An 18,873-nucleotide genomic window follows, 5' to 3' on the forward strand; every position below is an offset into this window, starting at 1 on the left:
AGGGGCTAAGAATCTGTGGTGGGGGAGTAAAGGAATGTTGGCCAGAACAGCTGAGAGCTCACGTCTTGATTCACAAGCCGGAGGCTGAGAAAGCTAACTGGGAATGCCTTGAGTCTTTTGAAACCTCAATGCCTGCCCTCAGGGACACACCTCCTCCAGCAAGGCCACACCTCTTCATCCTTCCCAAACAGTTCCATCAACTGGGGATCAAGTCTTGGGAGGGAGGTCATTCTCATTCAAGCTACCACATCTGCAAACATTTCACATTTTAATTTTGACTTACTCTCATCAAATTCAAAGTAGGTATATACTCTTTATGAAGAGTATAAAGGCATTAAAAAACAGACCATTCTGTGGAGTAGGCAAGAGTGCCTAACGGGTTCCTATGATTAACAAAGGAAAATATTCATAGGTTACTTCTCCACCCCTGTGTTAGGAGTTGAACCCTGGCCTGTGCAGGCTAAATAAGCATTGTACTGCTGAGCCATATTTCCAGTCCATTTTGATGAGTGTGAATGATTCCCTTATGTTGAGATCCCAACTTACTTATGCATTTGTAATTCATTTATGTGTAATTATGGCTATCGTTTTTATTATTATGTATGTAGATGCCCTTGGAGGCCAGAGGTATCAGCCCCTACGAGGACTCCAGGCACACTTAGTTGTACGCGTCTCCATTTGGGTACTGAGACAAAATTGGTGTGAAATTTTAACTGCTGGTCCATCTCTCCAGTCCTATGTATAAGTAGATATCATGAAAATATTAAGAAAATATAAAATGGTGTGGTCTGGCTACTTTCTTAGGGAATAGCTTTTCTTTCTTTCCCCCTTTTTTCTTCTTTGTTTTGTTTCTTTCTTCACTTCGTCCCCCTCTTCCTGTTCCTCTTCTTTTTCCTAGTCAGGGTCACAGTATGCAGCCTTGGCTAGCCTGGTGCTTGTGATGTAGCCCAGGGTAGTCCCACACTTGAGGCGGTCCTCCCCACTTGACTGTTGAGATGACAGGCATAGGACCCACATCCAGCTATGTTTTGTTGTTGACTTTAAGATGTTTTGATATGTTTATTTTTTGAGGATGTCTTATATGTATACACAATGCAATTCGATGGGCCGGAAGGATGGCTCAGAGGCTAAACGCCCTTGTTGCTCTCCCAGCAGAGTGAGGTATGATTCTTCCCAGCACCGACATGGTAGCTCACAGCCATTTGTAACTCAGTTCCTGGGGTCTGATGCCCTCTTCTGACTTCCTCAGGCACCAGGCCTGTAAGCAAGCAGTACACAGACATACAAGCAGGTAAAACACTTGTACACATGAAAAAAAATCTAAAACAAAACTCGGTACTTCGATAACATCTACCTTCATTCCCTTCTCTCCAGCCCCTCCCATATCTCTTCACGCTCTCAACTGTGTGCACCTTCTTTTAACCTACAGAATCCACTCAGTGCTGACGGTATTTGTGTGGCCTGGCTCCTTCCCTCCCTCCCTCTGTTTCTAAAGGCACAAACAACACAATTAATTTTTGCCCCAGAGGAAGTTTAAACCAGCACTTTATTATATTTCCAAACTCCCTGATATATGATGCCTAGGGCTGGAGAGATGGTTCAGAGGTTGGGAGCACCGGCTACTCCTCTAGAGGACCCAGGTTCAATTCCCATGGCGGCTCACAACTGTCTGCAACTCCTGTTCCAGGGGACCTGACACCCTCACACAGATACACATGCAGGCAAAAACAAAACAAAACAAAACAGTGCACATAAAAGTAAATAATTTTTTTAAAAATTTATTTATTTATTAAGGATTTCTGCCTCCTCCCCACAACCGCCTCCCATTTCCCTCCCCCTCCCCCGATCAAGTCACCCTTCCTCATCTGCTCGAAGAGCAATCAGGGTTCCCTGACCTGTGGGAAGCCCAAGGACCGCCCACCTCTATCCAGGTCTCCTAAGGTGAGCATCCAAACTGCCTAGGCTCCCCCAAAGCCAGTACGTGCAGTAGGATCAAAAACCCAATTGAGAAATGAAACCTCAGAGAAAATGTCCTGTAAAGATATTTATAGAGAGAATAGTAGGCTGGGGTGTGTATTTCACTGCTGGAATGGCAAGACCCTGGGCAAGATTCAGAGCACCACAGCAAGGAAAGGGGATTCTTGAGCGTGCGATAATGTGCGCGTTCTCTGTGCTGGCAGCTTCATTCCAGAAAGCAAAAGCTTGCGCCCTGGAGAGAAAACATATGCACTTGCTTAATGGGCAAAGGACAGATTTTAGAGGCAAAATATGGCTAGATAGTATATCCATGATGTAAGTTTCATGAGGTTGAGTTACAGAAGAGAAAATATGTAAACTAGTCCCTAGAAATAAGACAGCGGTGAAACACAGATCGAAAAGTCCCAAATCCGTGGGCATCTGAGCAATGAGAAAGGCAGGTTGAGCACAGGAAAATAAAGAGGTTTTCCTGCAGATGAATCCTGTATGCTAACACACAGCTCCTGAGGCGGCTGTCCAAGTACTCATGTGGTTGCTGTTCGTTTCCCTCCTCCCCCCAAATAGCTATGCTGCCTTTTCTGTTCTCACGGCTGCCTGTGGTGAGACCTGATTTTGCTAACCTCCACTGCCCTTGCTTTCAGTTCCTGCTGCCTCACCCTTCTCGATTCCAGAGACCCTTCTGTCATCTGGTTTTGTCCCTTCCAGCTTCAAGGCCCTTAGTGTCTACCCCTCGCATGAGATCACATTCACACTGTGCTGCGGATCCCGCGCCTGCTCACTTGCGCTCAGGCCCCTTCGGGTTTCTCCTCACACCCCCAAGCCTGTCCCACACTCAGGCAGTACTTTGTGCTTACATGTGCCAGTCCCTTCGCCCTCCACTGCCACTTTCCCAGATTCTAGGTGAGGCTCTCGGACAGCTTTTAACCATTCTTCCGTTGACTCTTTCCTGAGTCTGCCTCCAGTGCGGGGCTGAATAGTTCTCTTTTCTCGCTCCTGAGGGCCTGAGCTCCCTCTGCCTCGTTGCTTGCATGCATGCCTGCAGTGAATGGTTTGCATTTCCAGCAGTGGTTTCTGGATCTGTGAAGTCCCGCTGTGAAAGACAGCCTTGTACATGGGACTTCAGAGTAGTCAATAGATGATATAATTAATATAATATAATAAAATAATAAATATAGCAGGATTCTACCTTCCAAGGTTAGCGCTCAAGTACAGCTATAGCAAAAGGCATATTGAAGTTGGCAGAACCACCCAAAATGTGAGGGTTGGATAGATGTGGTAGCTGTAGATCTAAGCTGCTAGGAGATGTCATGTTCGTGACTTACTTAGAACCGATGCCATCGGTGTGAGCACTATCGGTGGTGTGACCCTCTGAAATGGAGGCTTGCTCTTGAAGTCCCAGCCACAGAAAGAACAATCATCTCAGCCCACGTAGAACTTGTATGTGCGAATATTTTAATGTGTATGAAAAATGTACAAGGACTACTTGGTTCTATTTCTAGTTCGGATCATCGTAACTAGATTTCTTATATAGAAGTCCGAGGAGACATTCAGAAGTTGTGAAGGATAGAGAATAACTTAGGGTTGTGTGTGCTCTTCATACCCCACTCACAGCCATTGCACGTGTGCCTGAAAGCAGTGGCCTCAGCCTTCCTAACGCTGTGACCCTGGAATATAGTTCCTCATGGAGTGGTGACCCCAACCATAAAATTATTATCTTTGCTATTTCATAATTGTAATTTTGCTATCGTTGTGAATCTTATATAAATATCTGTGTTTTCCGATGGTCTTAGGCAGCCCTTATGGAAGGGTTCAACCCTTTCGAAGGGATTGAGAATCACTGCCCTAAAGGTTGCATGGGCTTAGACCCGGCACACTAAGATTATTCTCACTTTAGCGTATGTCCTCTGTCATGCCCTTGGCGTCATCTGTCCGGTAGGTTTCCTACAGTTGACTTGGAAGGAAGAACTCCTCCCATGGCTGGTTGCTGCGGTGGCATGCACCTCCAATCTTAGCCATACACATGCTGAGGTTGGGGGTATCCTTTGAGCTTAGGTGTTCCAGACCAGTCAGAATGACAAGCTAAGTCCCGGTCTGTAAGAAAACATAAAGTCCATCATGTGACCGGCTTTGTTTTAAACCTGTTTTTGTGGTTTGTTGATGATACTGACAGAGTAGGTCTTATAGACATCAATCGTTAAGAGCAGGATTTCACATGTTTATTGGGAGCCCCGGAGGGCTTCTTATCAATGGAGTTGATCACAATTTCTTCAGCTGCTCCAGACTTGGAGACCTGGGGGTAGCTCTTTTCATTAGAACACCCCTCCATCCATCTGGAGGGTGGTGGGTAGCTATGGCCTGGTTGGATAGGGTGATGCAAAGGCAGAATTAGAATGAGGTCTTTAAATGGAAAAGGACACAAGGCAAAGATTCCTTGGCACAGGCGTCCCTGAAAAAGACAACAGCTCTTCTGGCCTAATGTCATCCTTGTGGCTACAGTGGCTTGCACCTACACATTGCTTTTTACTGTGCTGAGGGTCAAACCCAGGGCCTTGAGGATGTTAGATGATTGCTCTACCACTGAGCCACATTCCCGGTTCCTCTGACTGTGTGCGTGATGAGCAATGCTGAGAAGAGCTTTTGTGGAATGGTCCTAGTGGATATACCGAACAGGCTGGAGCTGTGGGGTGCTTGCCTAATCTCTCTCCCCCGACAGAAGGGGTGGCTTGGTAAGGGATCAGAAGCTGTCTCAGCTCTGCCATCTGAGAGGGTGGTGTCTGGCCGGCCGGCTCCCCTGGTCACGGTGTCCCGTCTGTTTTGCAGTGTTTGTGGGTTACCTGTGCATTGTGCTGCTCATGCTGCTGCTGCTGATCTTCTGGATCGCGCCTGCCCACGGGCCCACCAACATCATGGTGTACATCAGCATCTGCTCCCTGCTGGGGAGCTTCACCGTGCCTTCCACCAAGGGCATTGGGCTGGCGGCCCAAGACATCTTGCACAACAACCCATCCAGCCAGAGGGCCCTCTGCCTGTGCCTTGTGCTCCTGGCTGTCCTGGGCTGCAGCATCATCGTCCAGTTCAGGTACATCAACAAGGCCCTGGAGTGCTTCGACTCCTCTGTGTTCGGGGCCATCTACTACGTCGTGTTTACCACGCTGGTCCTGCTGGCTTCGGCCATCCTCTTCCGGGAGTGGAGCAATGTGGGCCTGGTGGACTTCTTGGGCATGGCTTGTGGATTTACAACTGTCTCCGTGGGAATTGTCCTTATACAAGTGTTCAAAGAATTCAATTTCAACCTTGGGGAGATGAACAAATCCAATATGAAAACAGACTAAGATGCAGCCACGGGTTGGGGGTGTGAAGAACAGGCGTCGGAGGGGGTCTGTGGTTTGGACTAGATGTCCAGAAGAAAGGACTCTCAGAGTGAGTTGCCTGTGCACTAACGGTCTAGTGAACGAACACTGGGGAGCCTTGCTTCGCACCAAGGTGGGGTCCAGACCTCTCCCGCACCAAGCTCCCAATGGATGTCTGGGTGTAAACTCCCTCTGATGAGACAAATCCTGTTTTCATTTCCATTAACCTAGAAGCTTTCCTAATTACTTGTTTAAAAACATTTTAACATAATTTAACCAGATAATAAGGGTGAGGTCTTTCTAGTTAGTCCTCGTAGGGGAGCAGACATTCTTACCTAAAACCTTGGGAAAGGAAGAAACTTGTGAAACCTGGCCGTCTACAGTCAGCGTGACTGACTTTGTCTTTGTGTTAAGCATGTATAGCATTCAGGTAGTTTACTCAAATTAAGAGGTGTATGAATTGAGTTGTTTCCAGTCCTTTAACAACCTGACTCTCCGACATGGTCCCCAAGATAGTAGTGAGGCAGAGAGAGAGGATTTCATGAGGGAATGCAGGGTTCCGTTGGCAGGGTGACTTTCCAATTGCTCAAAACGATATTAGTGCCTTTATCATTTGAATAACTTAATTTAACTTTTGCTGTGTATATGTTATGTGTTCTAATTATAGATAATGTAAAGCAGTTAGAAAAAGCATTATCTTCAGTGGGAGATAATGAAAACTACAGACACAGAAAAAGATTGCAAAGTGACCCATTTCTCTATCATTGTCCAATTAAGGACAACGGATAAAGTTCAGAGAGAGTTTTTATTTACATTTAACCTATGTTCCTTGGATCCATTATGAAAACTACCTGCTTTCTGTTTCAGGAGGCGTTGTGGCCATTCAGAAGAAATAAACTATTAAACTTGACAGTCAGGTGGTTAAATTAGAGAGTGTCTGTCAAGTACATCCCACAGGAGTTTAGTAAAAGTACCTCCAGACAGGAACAGGTATCAGGACTGCTTCTACAAAGGGTAATGCGTACATCCTTTCGAAGGGGCTTTCTAGCAAAGGTGAGAACAATTTCGCCTTCTTGTTGTTTGACATGGTAGAACCTCTTCAAGTTCTTACCAGACATCTTATTAAACATTCTGACTATATGCAAGACCCTGGGTTTGATACCCCGCATCAGAAACAAGCAACAAAACAACACAACCTTCTTACATGGAAAATAACTGTTAATCATGCAGTGGTTTAGATTAGAAATCATTTTTCCATCCATAGTAGACTTCCCCGTGCATTACATTGGAGCAAGGTACAAAGAGATACAATATAGCATTATATTATGATGCTTTATATTCCACATGCTTTGTTTTATATTAATGGAATGTGCCAAGTTTAAAAATGGGGATGGATAAAGTAAATTAGCTGAGGTAGAACATGAGTTTTAAGAATACCCAACTGAACTTCTCACTAAGACAAAAATGTGCTTTTCCATATCAAAAGGGCATTTCTAAAGTAAAGACCCAGAGATTAGTTCACTAAACTCTAGAAGAAAAAGAGTAAATAAAATACTAGTTTAACATAAAGGAATCTGGTTGTCTGGCTCATTTGTCAGATTCAATGAATTGAAAGTATGAATGATGACCTGGGTATATTAGTCATTGATTGTGAAGAACAGCAGCAAAATGATTTGAACAGTTGACAACCTTGTGTGAAGAAGAAGTAGTTAGTAAATGTTCAAGTTCATTCTTCTTTTGTAAAAGCTCTTGAATTTTTTTTAAATCATCAGTATTAAGAAATATAAACCTTAATTTATTGAATTGGAAAGTGTTATATAGCAGGATCGATATAATTTTAATATTAAGGTAATAATATAGCTATACTAGTATAAGGAAGACCTTGTTTGTTTTGCTGCTTCCTGTGGAGCTTAGTTTAAATGCATCTGTTGATGTACCTGATATTTTTAATCCGCGATTATATGCCATGAATATCCAAAGGTATTTTGTGTGCCAATCAAAATTTCATAGCACTAATCGTTCTCCTAAGTTCTAGAACAGGGAGTTCACCCAGGTTTCCATCTAGACAGCAGATTGCTTCAGCAGGATTCCTGCCTTTGTTGTAGAGGAACTCATTGCTTTTCAGGTCTGAGAATAATGTCCTAGTAACCGTCAGGAATCGGGTCCAATTTTTAGATTTAACATAGTGCACATATATGTATACTTACTATTTTATAAATTCAGTTTTCACAATTCACTTGGAAATGCAAAAGAAAGTAAGAATTCCCAAGTAAGACCTTTGGGGGAAAGTCTAGAATGCAAAGGAACCTATTATTGTTTTCTCCAGTAGAAAACACTTTAATTTGTGGGGTTTTATTTCTGATAAAACGTAAGAAAACATGCCAACTGTGTACTTTTTTCAAGTCTTTAAAATCATCAAAGTAAGAACTGTTGGTAGCGATTTAGAGAATTCCTCTTGGAAGACATTGTGGCCATTTCTCTCCTTTTCTACTTGGGCAATGCCTTTGTTCATAAATGTCTTTACATTTGAAAAGGTTGTTTTCTGTTTTAAGTATTGATCAAGTGTAGGGTCAGGGAGGCATTCCTGCTGGAACCCAGATGCAGGACGCCATCTGGAGCATCCTTCCGGTCTGCACAAAGGCTGTGTCTGTGGAGGTTCTTGAGGAGGAAGGCATAACTGCCCACACTGGGACCTCTGGAGAAGAACTGTTTTCCAGTGTCCTAGCTATCACTAAGACTATCGTTACAATTGTTGCTGTTAGAATCTCAGTAAAATCTATTTGGCCACTGTGTGTTCAACAGTAGGGTCCTATTTCTGCTGTTTATGCCATTTTGCTCTGCTTTATTTTATTATTTCCGGCTCATCACAGAAATAATATATTGATGTTTTCCTTCATTAACTTTCATGTGTTTTCTTATTTCTTTTTGTGGTATTAGGAAGTTGGATCCTGGGCATTGTGTGTGCTAGGCAAGAGTTTGACCTTGGAGCTACACCCTAACCTGCTCAGGTCTACTTTAGATAGACCCGTAATCAAACGTGCAGAGACAGAGCCTCTTCCTTTGTCCCCACAGCTCAGCTGCTGGTAAATGCTGTGTTGGACTTTTCGAAACTGGTCTCCAGGCGTCTGTCAAGTACTCAGATGCAGGGCTTTTTTTTTTTTTTTTTTTTTTGGTTTTTTGAAACAGAGTTTCTCTGTGGCTTTGGAGCCTGTCCTGGAACTAGCTCTGTAGACCAGGCTGGTCTCGAACTCACAGAGATCCACCTGCCTCTGCCTCCCGAGTGCTGGGATTAAAGGCATGCGCCACCATCGCCCGGCGGATGCAGGGCTTTTTAGATGTGGAAAAACAGATGGTTTGTGGAAACAAGTATGGATGAGCATAGGCTACTGCCCTGCTGTACAATTTGCTTTCTCTTTACCCCTTAAAAGGGGTCATTTCGTGTATCCCAGGCTGGGCTTGAACTCCCAATCGTATTTCCTCAACCTCAGGGCTGGGATTACAGGCATATGTCATTACACTGGGCCTCCTGAGTATTATAATTTTTGTTGGCAGTGATGCTTTTACTCTACACTGATCTAGCAGAGCGGAGTTCCTCTCTGACGCCGACTTGGTCTTGGTCAGTATTCTCGTGACCTTTAGAAAGACCTCATGACTGTATGAATGAAGTCTGAGGAAGTATTCTCAGTGTGTCTGATACCAAGGAGCTTGTTCATCTGTTAAACAGGACGGGGGAGAATCTTGGTGTTAAGCATTCTCAGGGACCAAAGCTGTAGTATTAATTCCTTAGCGTAGACTTTCTAAGGACATAGCCACGTTTTTCCTTGGTTTTACTTACTCATGGCTAGATTCTGTTGAGCTGACAAAAGCCACTTGGCACACCAATCCCATTACAAGCCAGTTTACCACACGGCAGGTCTAAACTTTTTGTATTTCTCCTTGACACATGGCAGTTGTTACTGGTGAATTTTAAGAATCTGTTATTTAGTGATTTTTCACATCTGTCAAGATTCATATCATATATTATTAAGAATTATAGGGATGGTAATGAGCATTTGATCCAATATCACTACTCATTTTTGTCAAACACATTTTTCTTATGTTATCAAATGCAACAGAAGAATATTTTTTAAAAGTAATAGCTGTTGCATCAAAAGATATCTACTTACAAAATTGAAAATTCTGTAGAAAAAGATGACCATGTAAATAAACATCTAATTCAAATGTACCCAAAGTAATTTAAAAGTATAGTCATAGGCCATGGATTCAGGGAGGATTTATTTACTCATTTTTAAAGATTTATTTTTATTTCATGGTTGTGTGGGCATTTTCCTATATGTATGTGCAACACCTGCATGCAGTACTGGCTGAGGCCAGAAGAGGGAGCTAATACTGCTTGTTCATCACCACAGTGGCTCTAGGAACCCAACCTAAGTCCTCTGCAAAAACAGCAAATGGTCTTAAGCACTAAGCCATCTCTCCAGAGGACTTATTTTTTTCTTTTCCCAATATTCTCCCGATTTGTGAAAATAGGTGTGAGTTTTTTTTAACCTTCCTGTGCCTCAGTTTTTCTACCTCGAATGTTGAGGGCAGGTTCTTCAGGTTGATGGATTTTGAACTGCGAGTGTGTTCTGGTGTACTCTGGAAATGGTTGGTAGAAGCACGATGCTGAGAACTGCTCTGGAACATGTGTGACGAAACTCAGCTTGCGGACTTTGGAGCCTGCTCGCGAAGCCAGAAGCACATAGAGCCTTGAGCGCCAAACTGCTAAAGGGAACGCTGGGTATTAAGTTTGCGTGATTCGGTAAGACTTCGTCTTGTTGTACAGTGAGGAAATAAAACATGGACTTCAAAAAGAAAACCACTGAGAGATCAAATGATGACAGCGTGACGGTTCCTTTGTGTTCTACTTTGGTTTCTGTGCTGCATGTGTGCCCCATCGATTCTGTTGCCTTGAGTTTGACATGAGAAACATTGACCTTCCTGCTTCTACACACCTTAGCCCTGATGCCGAATTGTCTGATGCCAGGAAAATGCCAGGAGCTCCCCAAACACTAATGCCAAAGAGTCTCCTTGAAGAATTCAGATTTCCCTTGTTAGAAGACCTTGTATTTCGCTCCAACGGTGTTTGTGCACCTCACAAAAATTTGAAGCTGTGGCTCTTTAGTTATGTTCCTTGTTTCCTTTTTAAGAGGATAATTTTTATTTCATCATGAAATTAATATAATGAGAGAAAGAAACGGAGATCAAAAAGAACATCAAATGTTGGTTGCATAAAGGGTTTTTTTCCCCCCACATAAACGTAGTAGGGGAAAATGCTTCCAGTTAGTTCACGTCTATAATAATCAGTGTCTAAGACTTGCGTATATTTTGCTTCATAGAAGTAGTCATAGCATGTTATAATTGCCTTATGTAATAAAAAGGCTACTAAGTTTTCCAATAATATTTATTATCCTGTATATGTTTTAAAATAAAGTGACATTTCTAGCTGAGTATGTGTTGGCTTTTCCCACTGCCTGGATTCTTACGTCCTTTCGGGTACTACGTCATCCCACTGTGTCACCGTTCTGTTTCATTCATGTGTAAGCTGGGCATGGTGGTGCACACCTTTCCTCTCAGCTTCCAGGAGGCAGAGACCTTCAGATCTCTGAGTTCAAGGCCAGCCTGGTCTCCACAATGAGTCCCAGGACAGCCACGGCTACATTAAAGAGCCCTTGTCTTCAAAGAAAATTATGTGTGTGCGTGTGCCCAAGTATAATTTTGTGTATCATATGCATGCAGTGCCCCAGGACACTAGAAGGTGTCATTGGTTCTCCTGCAACTGAAGCTTGAGGCAGCTGTGAACTGTTTGATGTGGGTGCTGAGAATCGAATCCTGAGTGTCTTGCAAGAGCGGCAAGTGCCCTCAGCCTGAGCTATTGCTCCATCTCACAACACATCACATGTTTACTGGATAAACGTACAGCACAACCACACCAATGTATGGTTAAGCAGAAGGTTTCTGTTGTAGATGTGGGGAGAGAACAGCCAGAGACATCCGGGAGAGTCTAGAGCAGAGAGAGAAAGTAGACTGAACATGGCCAGCTGATTAGACCTGGCCATAGAGATGGAGGTGGGGGGAGAGCGAGAGAGGGAGACAGAGAGGACCAAGAGAAGACCCAGAAAGAGGGGGGGAAAGTGCTTAGCCAAAATAGCAGGTCATGGGCTGGAGAGACGGCTCAGTGGTTAAGAGCATTGCCTGCTCTTCCAAAGGTCCTGAGTTCAATTCCCAGCAACCACATGGTGGCTCACAACCATCTGTAAAGAGGTCTGGCACCCTCTTCTGGCCTGCAGACATGTACACAGACAGAATATTGTATACATAATAAATAAATAAATAAATATTTTTTTAAAAAGTTCAAAATAGCAGGTCATAAAGGAGAAAGGAGTAGTTGGGGAGAAGGGAGCTCCTGAGCTGGAGAAGGGGAGAAAAGCTGGGTACTTGTGATACTGAGGGAGCCTGGAGGCCTGCCTGCACTTTGGCATGTTAATAGACACCATAGGTGGTCGTAGGTTCCTCTGCCAGGGGTCAGGGAAATGGCTCTTTTGGTAGAGAAGAACCAGCAAGTTCCTGAGAAATGCTGACTTTTGTCTAACCACCAGAATTTGGGAACCAGGAATTTCCTTTGCACCTGACATTAGTTCATTTGTGGATCTGTTAAGGGGGTGGAATTGCTACTTTTCTGTCACTGTGCACATGTTCAGCTACAGGGTCCTTCAGAGGACATTTCTCATTCAAACCACCACATTTGGCCTCTGGACCCCATGAGCTCATAGCCGTCTCGTGATGCAAAATGTATGTAGTCCAACTTGAAAAGTCCCCATAGTCTTTAAACAATTTAAACAACATTCAAAAGTCCAAAGTCTCTTCTGAGACTCAAGGCATCCTCTTAATTATAACTCAAATAAAAATAAAAAACAATATTACTATTGGAAAAACTATTACAAAAAGTACATGGCAGATGGGTAGGGGTATGGATGAGGGGGGTCAGCTCTCCTGTCCTGAGGGCCAGCTCAGGTGAGATACATGCCTGAGATGAGGGATGAGGCCATCCCTACCAAGTTAGGGGGGTGTAAATGGAGGTTTCTCTGTCCTGCACCATCTCACAGCTGCTTCTAAATAATCTCTCAGAGGCTTATGTTAATATTATTAATACTTAATTGACCAATAGCTCAGGCTTATTACTAGCTAACTCTTACATTTAAATTAACCTATATTTTTATCTATGTTTTGCCATGTGGCTCAAGGCTTTTTTACCTCATTTTCTACATGTTCTGCTTGTTCAGCAGCTGCCTGGCATCTCTCTTGACCCCACCCCTTCTCATCTGAGTTCTCAATTTGATCCTGCCTGGCTGTTGGCCAAACAGCCTTTATTATTAGCCAATGAGAGAAATACATATTCACAGTTTACAAAAAGATCATCCCACAGCAGGGGGAAGTTCTCCCCTGAGAGGAAGGTTCAGCTCTCCTGTTGCAATATTCAGCAATGGGCAGTGCCAGCTACCTCAGGGCCAGTGAAAGGCAGGGCATAGGCTATGGACATCGTCACAGACTCCAGCTGCAGCAGGACCATGGACCTTACCAACAGCTTGGGCACAGAGGTCACCATGGGCTGGTAGCAGTTCAAGCCACCCAGATCAGTATGACCCTGGCAGCAGCATAGCCCTCGGACACCAATATGTTCTCATGTTGTGGAATATTAGTTGAAGATGTGTTATATTCATTTATGCTGCAGAATATTTTTTAATAGCATAAAGATGTGTTGCATTCTTTTTTTAAAATATTTATTATGTATACAGTATTCTGTCTGTGTGCCTGAAGGCCAGAAGAGGGTGCCAGATCTCTTTACAGATGGTTGTGAGCCACCATGTGGTTGCTGGGAATTGAACTCAGGACCTTTGGAAGAGCAGGCAATGCTCTTAACCACTGAGCCATCTCTCCAGCCCCGTGTTGCATTCTTTTATGTTGCATTTGTTTAACACTGTGAAGCTGTGTTACTTTGCCTTCCTAAAACACGTGATTGGTCTAAGAAAGTGCTGAACAGCCAATACCTAGGCAGAAGAGGGGTATTATATTTGGGAAGCGGTCTGTGCCCATGCAATGAAGGCTGCTTCCCACTTTCTCTTCTATCAGGTTCAGTGTGGTTGGATTTATATTGAGGTCTTGAGTTTTGTGCATGGGGATAGACATGGATCTATTTTCATTCTTCTACATGTTGACATCTAGTTATGCCTGTTAGGAATATTTCCTTAATATTAGCTTCCTACTGACGCAAAAATTCCCAATCAAGCCAACTCAAAACAAGCCAAATTAAAAAATATCCAGGTTTAATGGGAGATCTGCTCTCTCGGGTGGCCTCCAAGAGGGAACCGGGAAGCTGCGGAAAGGAAGACCACGGGAGGAAGAAAGACCACGTGTTCCTCTTTTGGGAGATCACTTAAGTACCCTGGGGAGTGGTCTTGACCCCACCCCCAGGAAGGGGTAAGGACCTGGCCAGCTGAGATTTGGAGTCCAGACCAGGCCTGGGGCCTATGCTCCCAACTCGACAATGCCAGCACCATTTGTTGAAGAGGTTTTCTTTTTTCCATAGTATATTTTTAGATTCTTTGTCAAAAATCGGGTGTTCATAGGTGTGTGGATTAATATCTAGGTCTTCAATTCGATTCCATTGGTCAATCTCTCTGTTTTTATGCCAGTACCAAGCTGTTTTCATTACTGTAGATCTATAATAGAGCTTGAAGTCAGGGATGTTGATGCCTCTGGAAGTTCCTTTATTGTACAGGATTGTTTTGGCTATCTTGGGTTTTTTGTTTTTCCATATGAAGTTGATTATTGTTCTTTCAATGTTGGTGAAGAATTGTATTGGGATTTTTATGGGGATTGCATTGAATATATAGATTGCTTTTGGTAGGATTACCATTTTTATTATATTGATCTTACCTATCCAAGAGCCTAGGAGATCTTTCCATTTTCTGGTGTCTTCTTCAATTTCTTTCTTCAAAGACTTAAAGTTCTTGTTGAACAGGTCTTTCACTTCTTTGGTTAGTGCTACCCCAAGATATTTTATGTTATTTGTGGCTATTATGAAGGGTGATGTTTCTCTGATTTCTATATCATTTGTATATAGGAGTGTTACTAATTTTTTTGAGTTGATCTTGTATCCTGCTACATTACTGAAGGTATTTATCAGATGTAGGGTTTCCCTAGTTGAGTTTTTGGGGGTCACTTTTGTATACTATTATATCATCTGCAAATAATGAAAGTTTGACTTCTTTCTTTCCAATTTGAATCACCTTGATCTTCTTTTGTTGTCTTATTATTCTAGTCAGAACTTCAAGAACTATGTTTAATAGACATGGAGAGAGTGGATAGCTTTGTCTTATTCCTGATTTTAGTGGAATCGCTTTGAGTTTCTCTCCATTTAATATAATGTGGCTGTTGGCTTGCTGAATATTGCCTTTATTATGTGTAGGTGTGTTCCTTCTATCCCTGATCTCTCTAAGACCTTTATCATAAAGGGGTTTGGATTTTTGTCAAAGGCTTTTTCAGCATCTAATGAGATGATCATATTGTTTATTTTCTTTCAGTTTATTTATATGGTGTATTACATTGATAGATTTTCGCATGTTAAACCATCCCTGTATCTCTGGGATGAAGTCGACTTGATCATGGTGGATGATTTTTTTAAATGTGTTTTTGGATTCAGTTTGCCTGTGTTTTATTGAGTATTTTTGCATAAATGTTCATGAGAGGGATTGGTCTGTAATTCTCTTTATCCCTTGAGTCTTTGTGTGGTTTGAGTATCAGGGCAATTGTAGCCAGATAGGGGAATTGGAGCAGCCTACCTGCTGGAAACTCTCCAGCTGGTTGGCTAGAGAAGCAGAGGCAGCTATGGGAGGGGCCCAGTGTTCTGCCCCAACATGGAGTGCCTAGAGAGTGGGGTGTCCCGCTGGGTGCCTGGTCACTCACTTCTTGGTTCTCTCTGTGTAGTAGTAGGCTGTGTTTTCCATTAAACTCTGTTTTACTATCAAACAGAATTTTTTTTTGGTGCCTCTTACATACATAATTTCTTTTACCAGTGTGTTTCACCTCCAACCTGCTATTTACTTAAAGAGGAAAAGAAACATTTATTCACCTCAGATAAAGAGGGTGCAGGCAGACCAAAGAAAGAGTTCAACAAGTTTTTGTTGGGGACATTTCCATAACCCCCAAATCACAATCTCTTACACACGAAGCTATTTTACATGGCTGTAACTCCAGAGCTGAATAAACACAAACCTATGTTCAGAGCACTACTCAGTGTTAAGAGCATTAAAAGAAACAAACAGATTTTTCCTTGAGCAGGGGTTCTGTTGCTCACGGAAAGCACTGTTCGGCTTTGGGGAGGACGGTTTGTTTTGATGCAGTGTGGCACATAGAATGGCTTTAAAATGCAGTTACCCTGACCAGGATTTGGACAAGTCCAACGATGTACACACCTGTAGACTATTATTAAATATTTTTTTTCGGTGGTACCTGGTATTGAACACAGGGCGTTGCATACGATGGGCAAGAAGTCTACCATTGAACTACATGGTCGATATATTATTTTGAACCTTGCACGCTAGTTCCAGAAAGCGCTTTTTAGTGGAAAAGGTGGTAGGAATAGTTAAGAAACAGTTTGAAACTAGGTGAACTCCTGTGATTGCAGAAATCCAAAGTCCAAACAGGAGGATCAGGAGCCCAAAGTTACTTTCAATTACACATTGGGTTTGAGGGCAGCCTAGAATGGGGTCTGGTTCAGTTATAATAAATCTTTGTTGGTATTTCTGACAAGAAAGAAGCGTACCAGGCTTTTTCCTTTGGGCCACCAACCAGCTCCTAAATCATGACACAGACTTAGCTTAGTTCTTTCCTGGCTAGCTCTTTTAACGTTAACCTGTTTTTCTTTATCTACTTTTTGCCTTGAGGCTTATTACCTTGCTTATTTCTGTATATCTTATTTTATTGCTTCTTTATGTCTTGCTGGCTGGCTTCTTGCCCTGGGCATGTCCCCTGTTCTCTCTTCCTTCTTCAACTTTCTTCTTCTTCTTCTTCTTCTTCTTCTTCTTCTTCTTCTTCTTCTTCTTCTTCTTCTTCTTCTTCTTCTTCTTCTTCTTCTTCTCCTCCTCCTCCTCCTCCTCTCTTCTCCTCTTCTTCTTCTTCTTCTCCTCCTCCTCCTCCTCCTTCTTGAACCTTGATTTCTCCTCCTTATTCTCTCTGCCTGCTAGCCCCAACTATTCTTTCTCTGCCTAGCTATTGGCCGTTTGGCTCTTTATTAGAACAATCAGGTGCTTTAGGCAGTTATGGTAAAACAGATGCAACCTATCTTTTCAGACATCCTTACACCATTAAACAAATGCAGCATAAACAAGTATAATACATCTTTGCCCAGTTAAAATAATATTCCCCAACAGAGAGGTTTCCAGCCAAGGACATGAAAAAGGGCTCAGAGTGGAACTGGACGATGTTAATGGACGAGAAGGCAAGTAAGTAACAAAAATACAACCATTCTAAGTAAAAGTGTCATGATGGACCAGAGGTAGGGTGTAATTAAGTTGCCTATACATAACATTGTATCTTTTTTATATTTAGTTAAAATATCTGGGGATCTTGCCATCTTCTCTTCCCCCTAATTCACACACACACACACACACACACACACACACACACACACACACACGCACTCAAGCACACAGGTGCACGCACACTTTGCAATAGTATGACTTTTCTCAACTACCACGGAGTTGGGGGTTTATAGTAACATAGATTGGTTACTATGCTCTGGTTGTATGCTGGAAGGACTACTTCCTCTCAAAGGCTCTGACACTACCCACTCCTTGCCCTTTTCAGATTTTACAGTGTGTCTGCATTCTGTTGTTCTTGCCTCCTTCCTTCCTTGGCACACCACCCGACTCTTGCCATTTTCACCATCCTCTTAGGCCTACTAGAAAGCTTCTGAATCAATTTTCCATTTTAAGATGCTTAACTTTATCTGCATAACATGTTACATCATGGGCTGTGAAAACTGTAACAGGGACATCGCTGAGCAGGCATAATTCTGCCAACCATGTCGCCAAGTGAGCCACTTAGGAAGGGCAACTCCAGCACAGGTGTTGCTTGTGGAAAAGATGATCTCTTTTGTAGCAATATAACCAAGATGTACACAAGAAAACTTGTATCAGCCACACTTAGGGTCCAGTCATGGCGGTCCAGCACTCTGGAGGCAGCGGCAGGCACATCTCTGAGTTCGAGGCCAGCCTAATTTTTTTGTCTTTTTTTTTTTTCTTTCGGAGACTAGGACTTATACAGTAGCCCAGGCTAGTCTTAAACTGTGGAGATAGCCCAGGCTAGTCTTAAACTGTGGAGATAGCCCAGGCTAGTCTTAAACTGTGGAGGTAGCCCAGGCTAGTCTTAAACTCATAGCAATCCTGCTGTCTCTGCCTTATAAGGGCCTAGAAAAACAAGATGTTAAAACTTTAAAAGCATCCCATGATTACTGCCTGAACACTCACAAAATATAAGAATATGGAACATTATGCATTGGAAAAAATGACTTGGGCATTTAAGGAGCCGGCAACATACTAAGTAGGCAAACCCACACACGTACACATACACGTGTACAGACACATGCGCGTAGACACCCAGACCACATTCATACACACGCGCATGCATGCACACACATACACATGCATACACACGCGCGTGCACACACACATACGGGGAGCATGCACACATACACACTCGCACACACGCACGCACGCGCACACACGTGAGCACACACATACACGCGCGCGCACGCGCACACAACACGAGTCCACTGTGTGTGATGCAGACCAGATAATGAATGTGGAAGTAGTTTAAAGATAATCATGATGATAGCTGACAGCTGAGGCAGAGCTGTGTCTGGGATGGTTAGGACAGTGGCAGAAAAAGCGCCAGAAGTCAATTCTTTATTTTGGTTAAATTACAGTGCTGATCCCACACACTCTCGTTCAAATGAACCAACCAGTATTTTCATGATAAAAACTGCCCTTTGGAGGTATCTGCTGGCATCTTTATCAGTCAGTCATTGCTGCCAAATGAGACGTCATTTATTCTTTCTTATACGTCTCAAGGTCAGTGGGGCAGTTTAGCTGCTGCGGACCACCCTGCCCCTGCCTGCAATTGTGAGTTAGCCAGGAGTCAGGGGCGTAGCTCTGTTCCTGATCTTGTCCTACATTGTTCCCTTCTGCCCACCAGTCCGGGCTTCTTATCAAGGTTCATTCTAAGATCTGGCATTTTTCTCCAGGCAACACCAGTCCTGTGCCGAGGCAGAATGAGGGAGAGAGGGATGCAGTCACTGTCAAATGTGTGCACACTCGGAGAGGTGAAGGTTAGAGCCGTTCTTCGTTAATCGACCGGATCAAAGTCCAACTAGCCTATCAGGACTCTCTGCCTTATACTTCATCTCGAAATTACCTGAACAAGGAATTAAGCAAACTAAGTCCTC

At 43.2% G+C, this 18,873-nt stretch overlaps 1 protein-coding gene across 1 annotated transcript in view; it reads left to right on the plus strand.

The window, feature by feature from the left end:
• The window catches only part of Nipa1 (NIPA magnesium transporter 1), a 28,035-nt gene extending 17,219 nt beyond the window's left edge, over window positions 1-10,816 (plus strand). The window contains exon 5 of the mRNA XM_075953091.1: window positions 4,798-10,816. Within this exon, the coding sequence (XP_075809206.1) occupies window positions 4,798-5,309 (512 nt within the window). The 3' untranslated portion in view covers window positions 5,310-10,816. The remainder of the gene's footprint in view (window positions 1-4,797) is intronic.
• Window positions 10,817-18,873: the final 8,057 nt, after the last annotated feature.

The sequence above is a fragment of the Microtus pennsylvanicus genome, chromosome 18 (genome assembly GCF_037038515.1).
Source record: "Microtus pennsylvanicus isolate mMicPen1 chromosome 18, mMicPen1.hap1, whole genome shotgun sequence".
NCBI lineage: Eukaryota > Metazoa > Chordata > Mammalia > Rodentia > Cricetidae > Microtus > Microtus pennsylvanicus.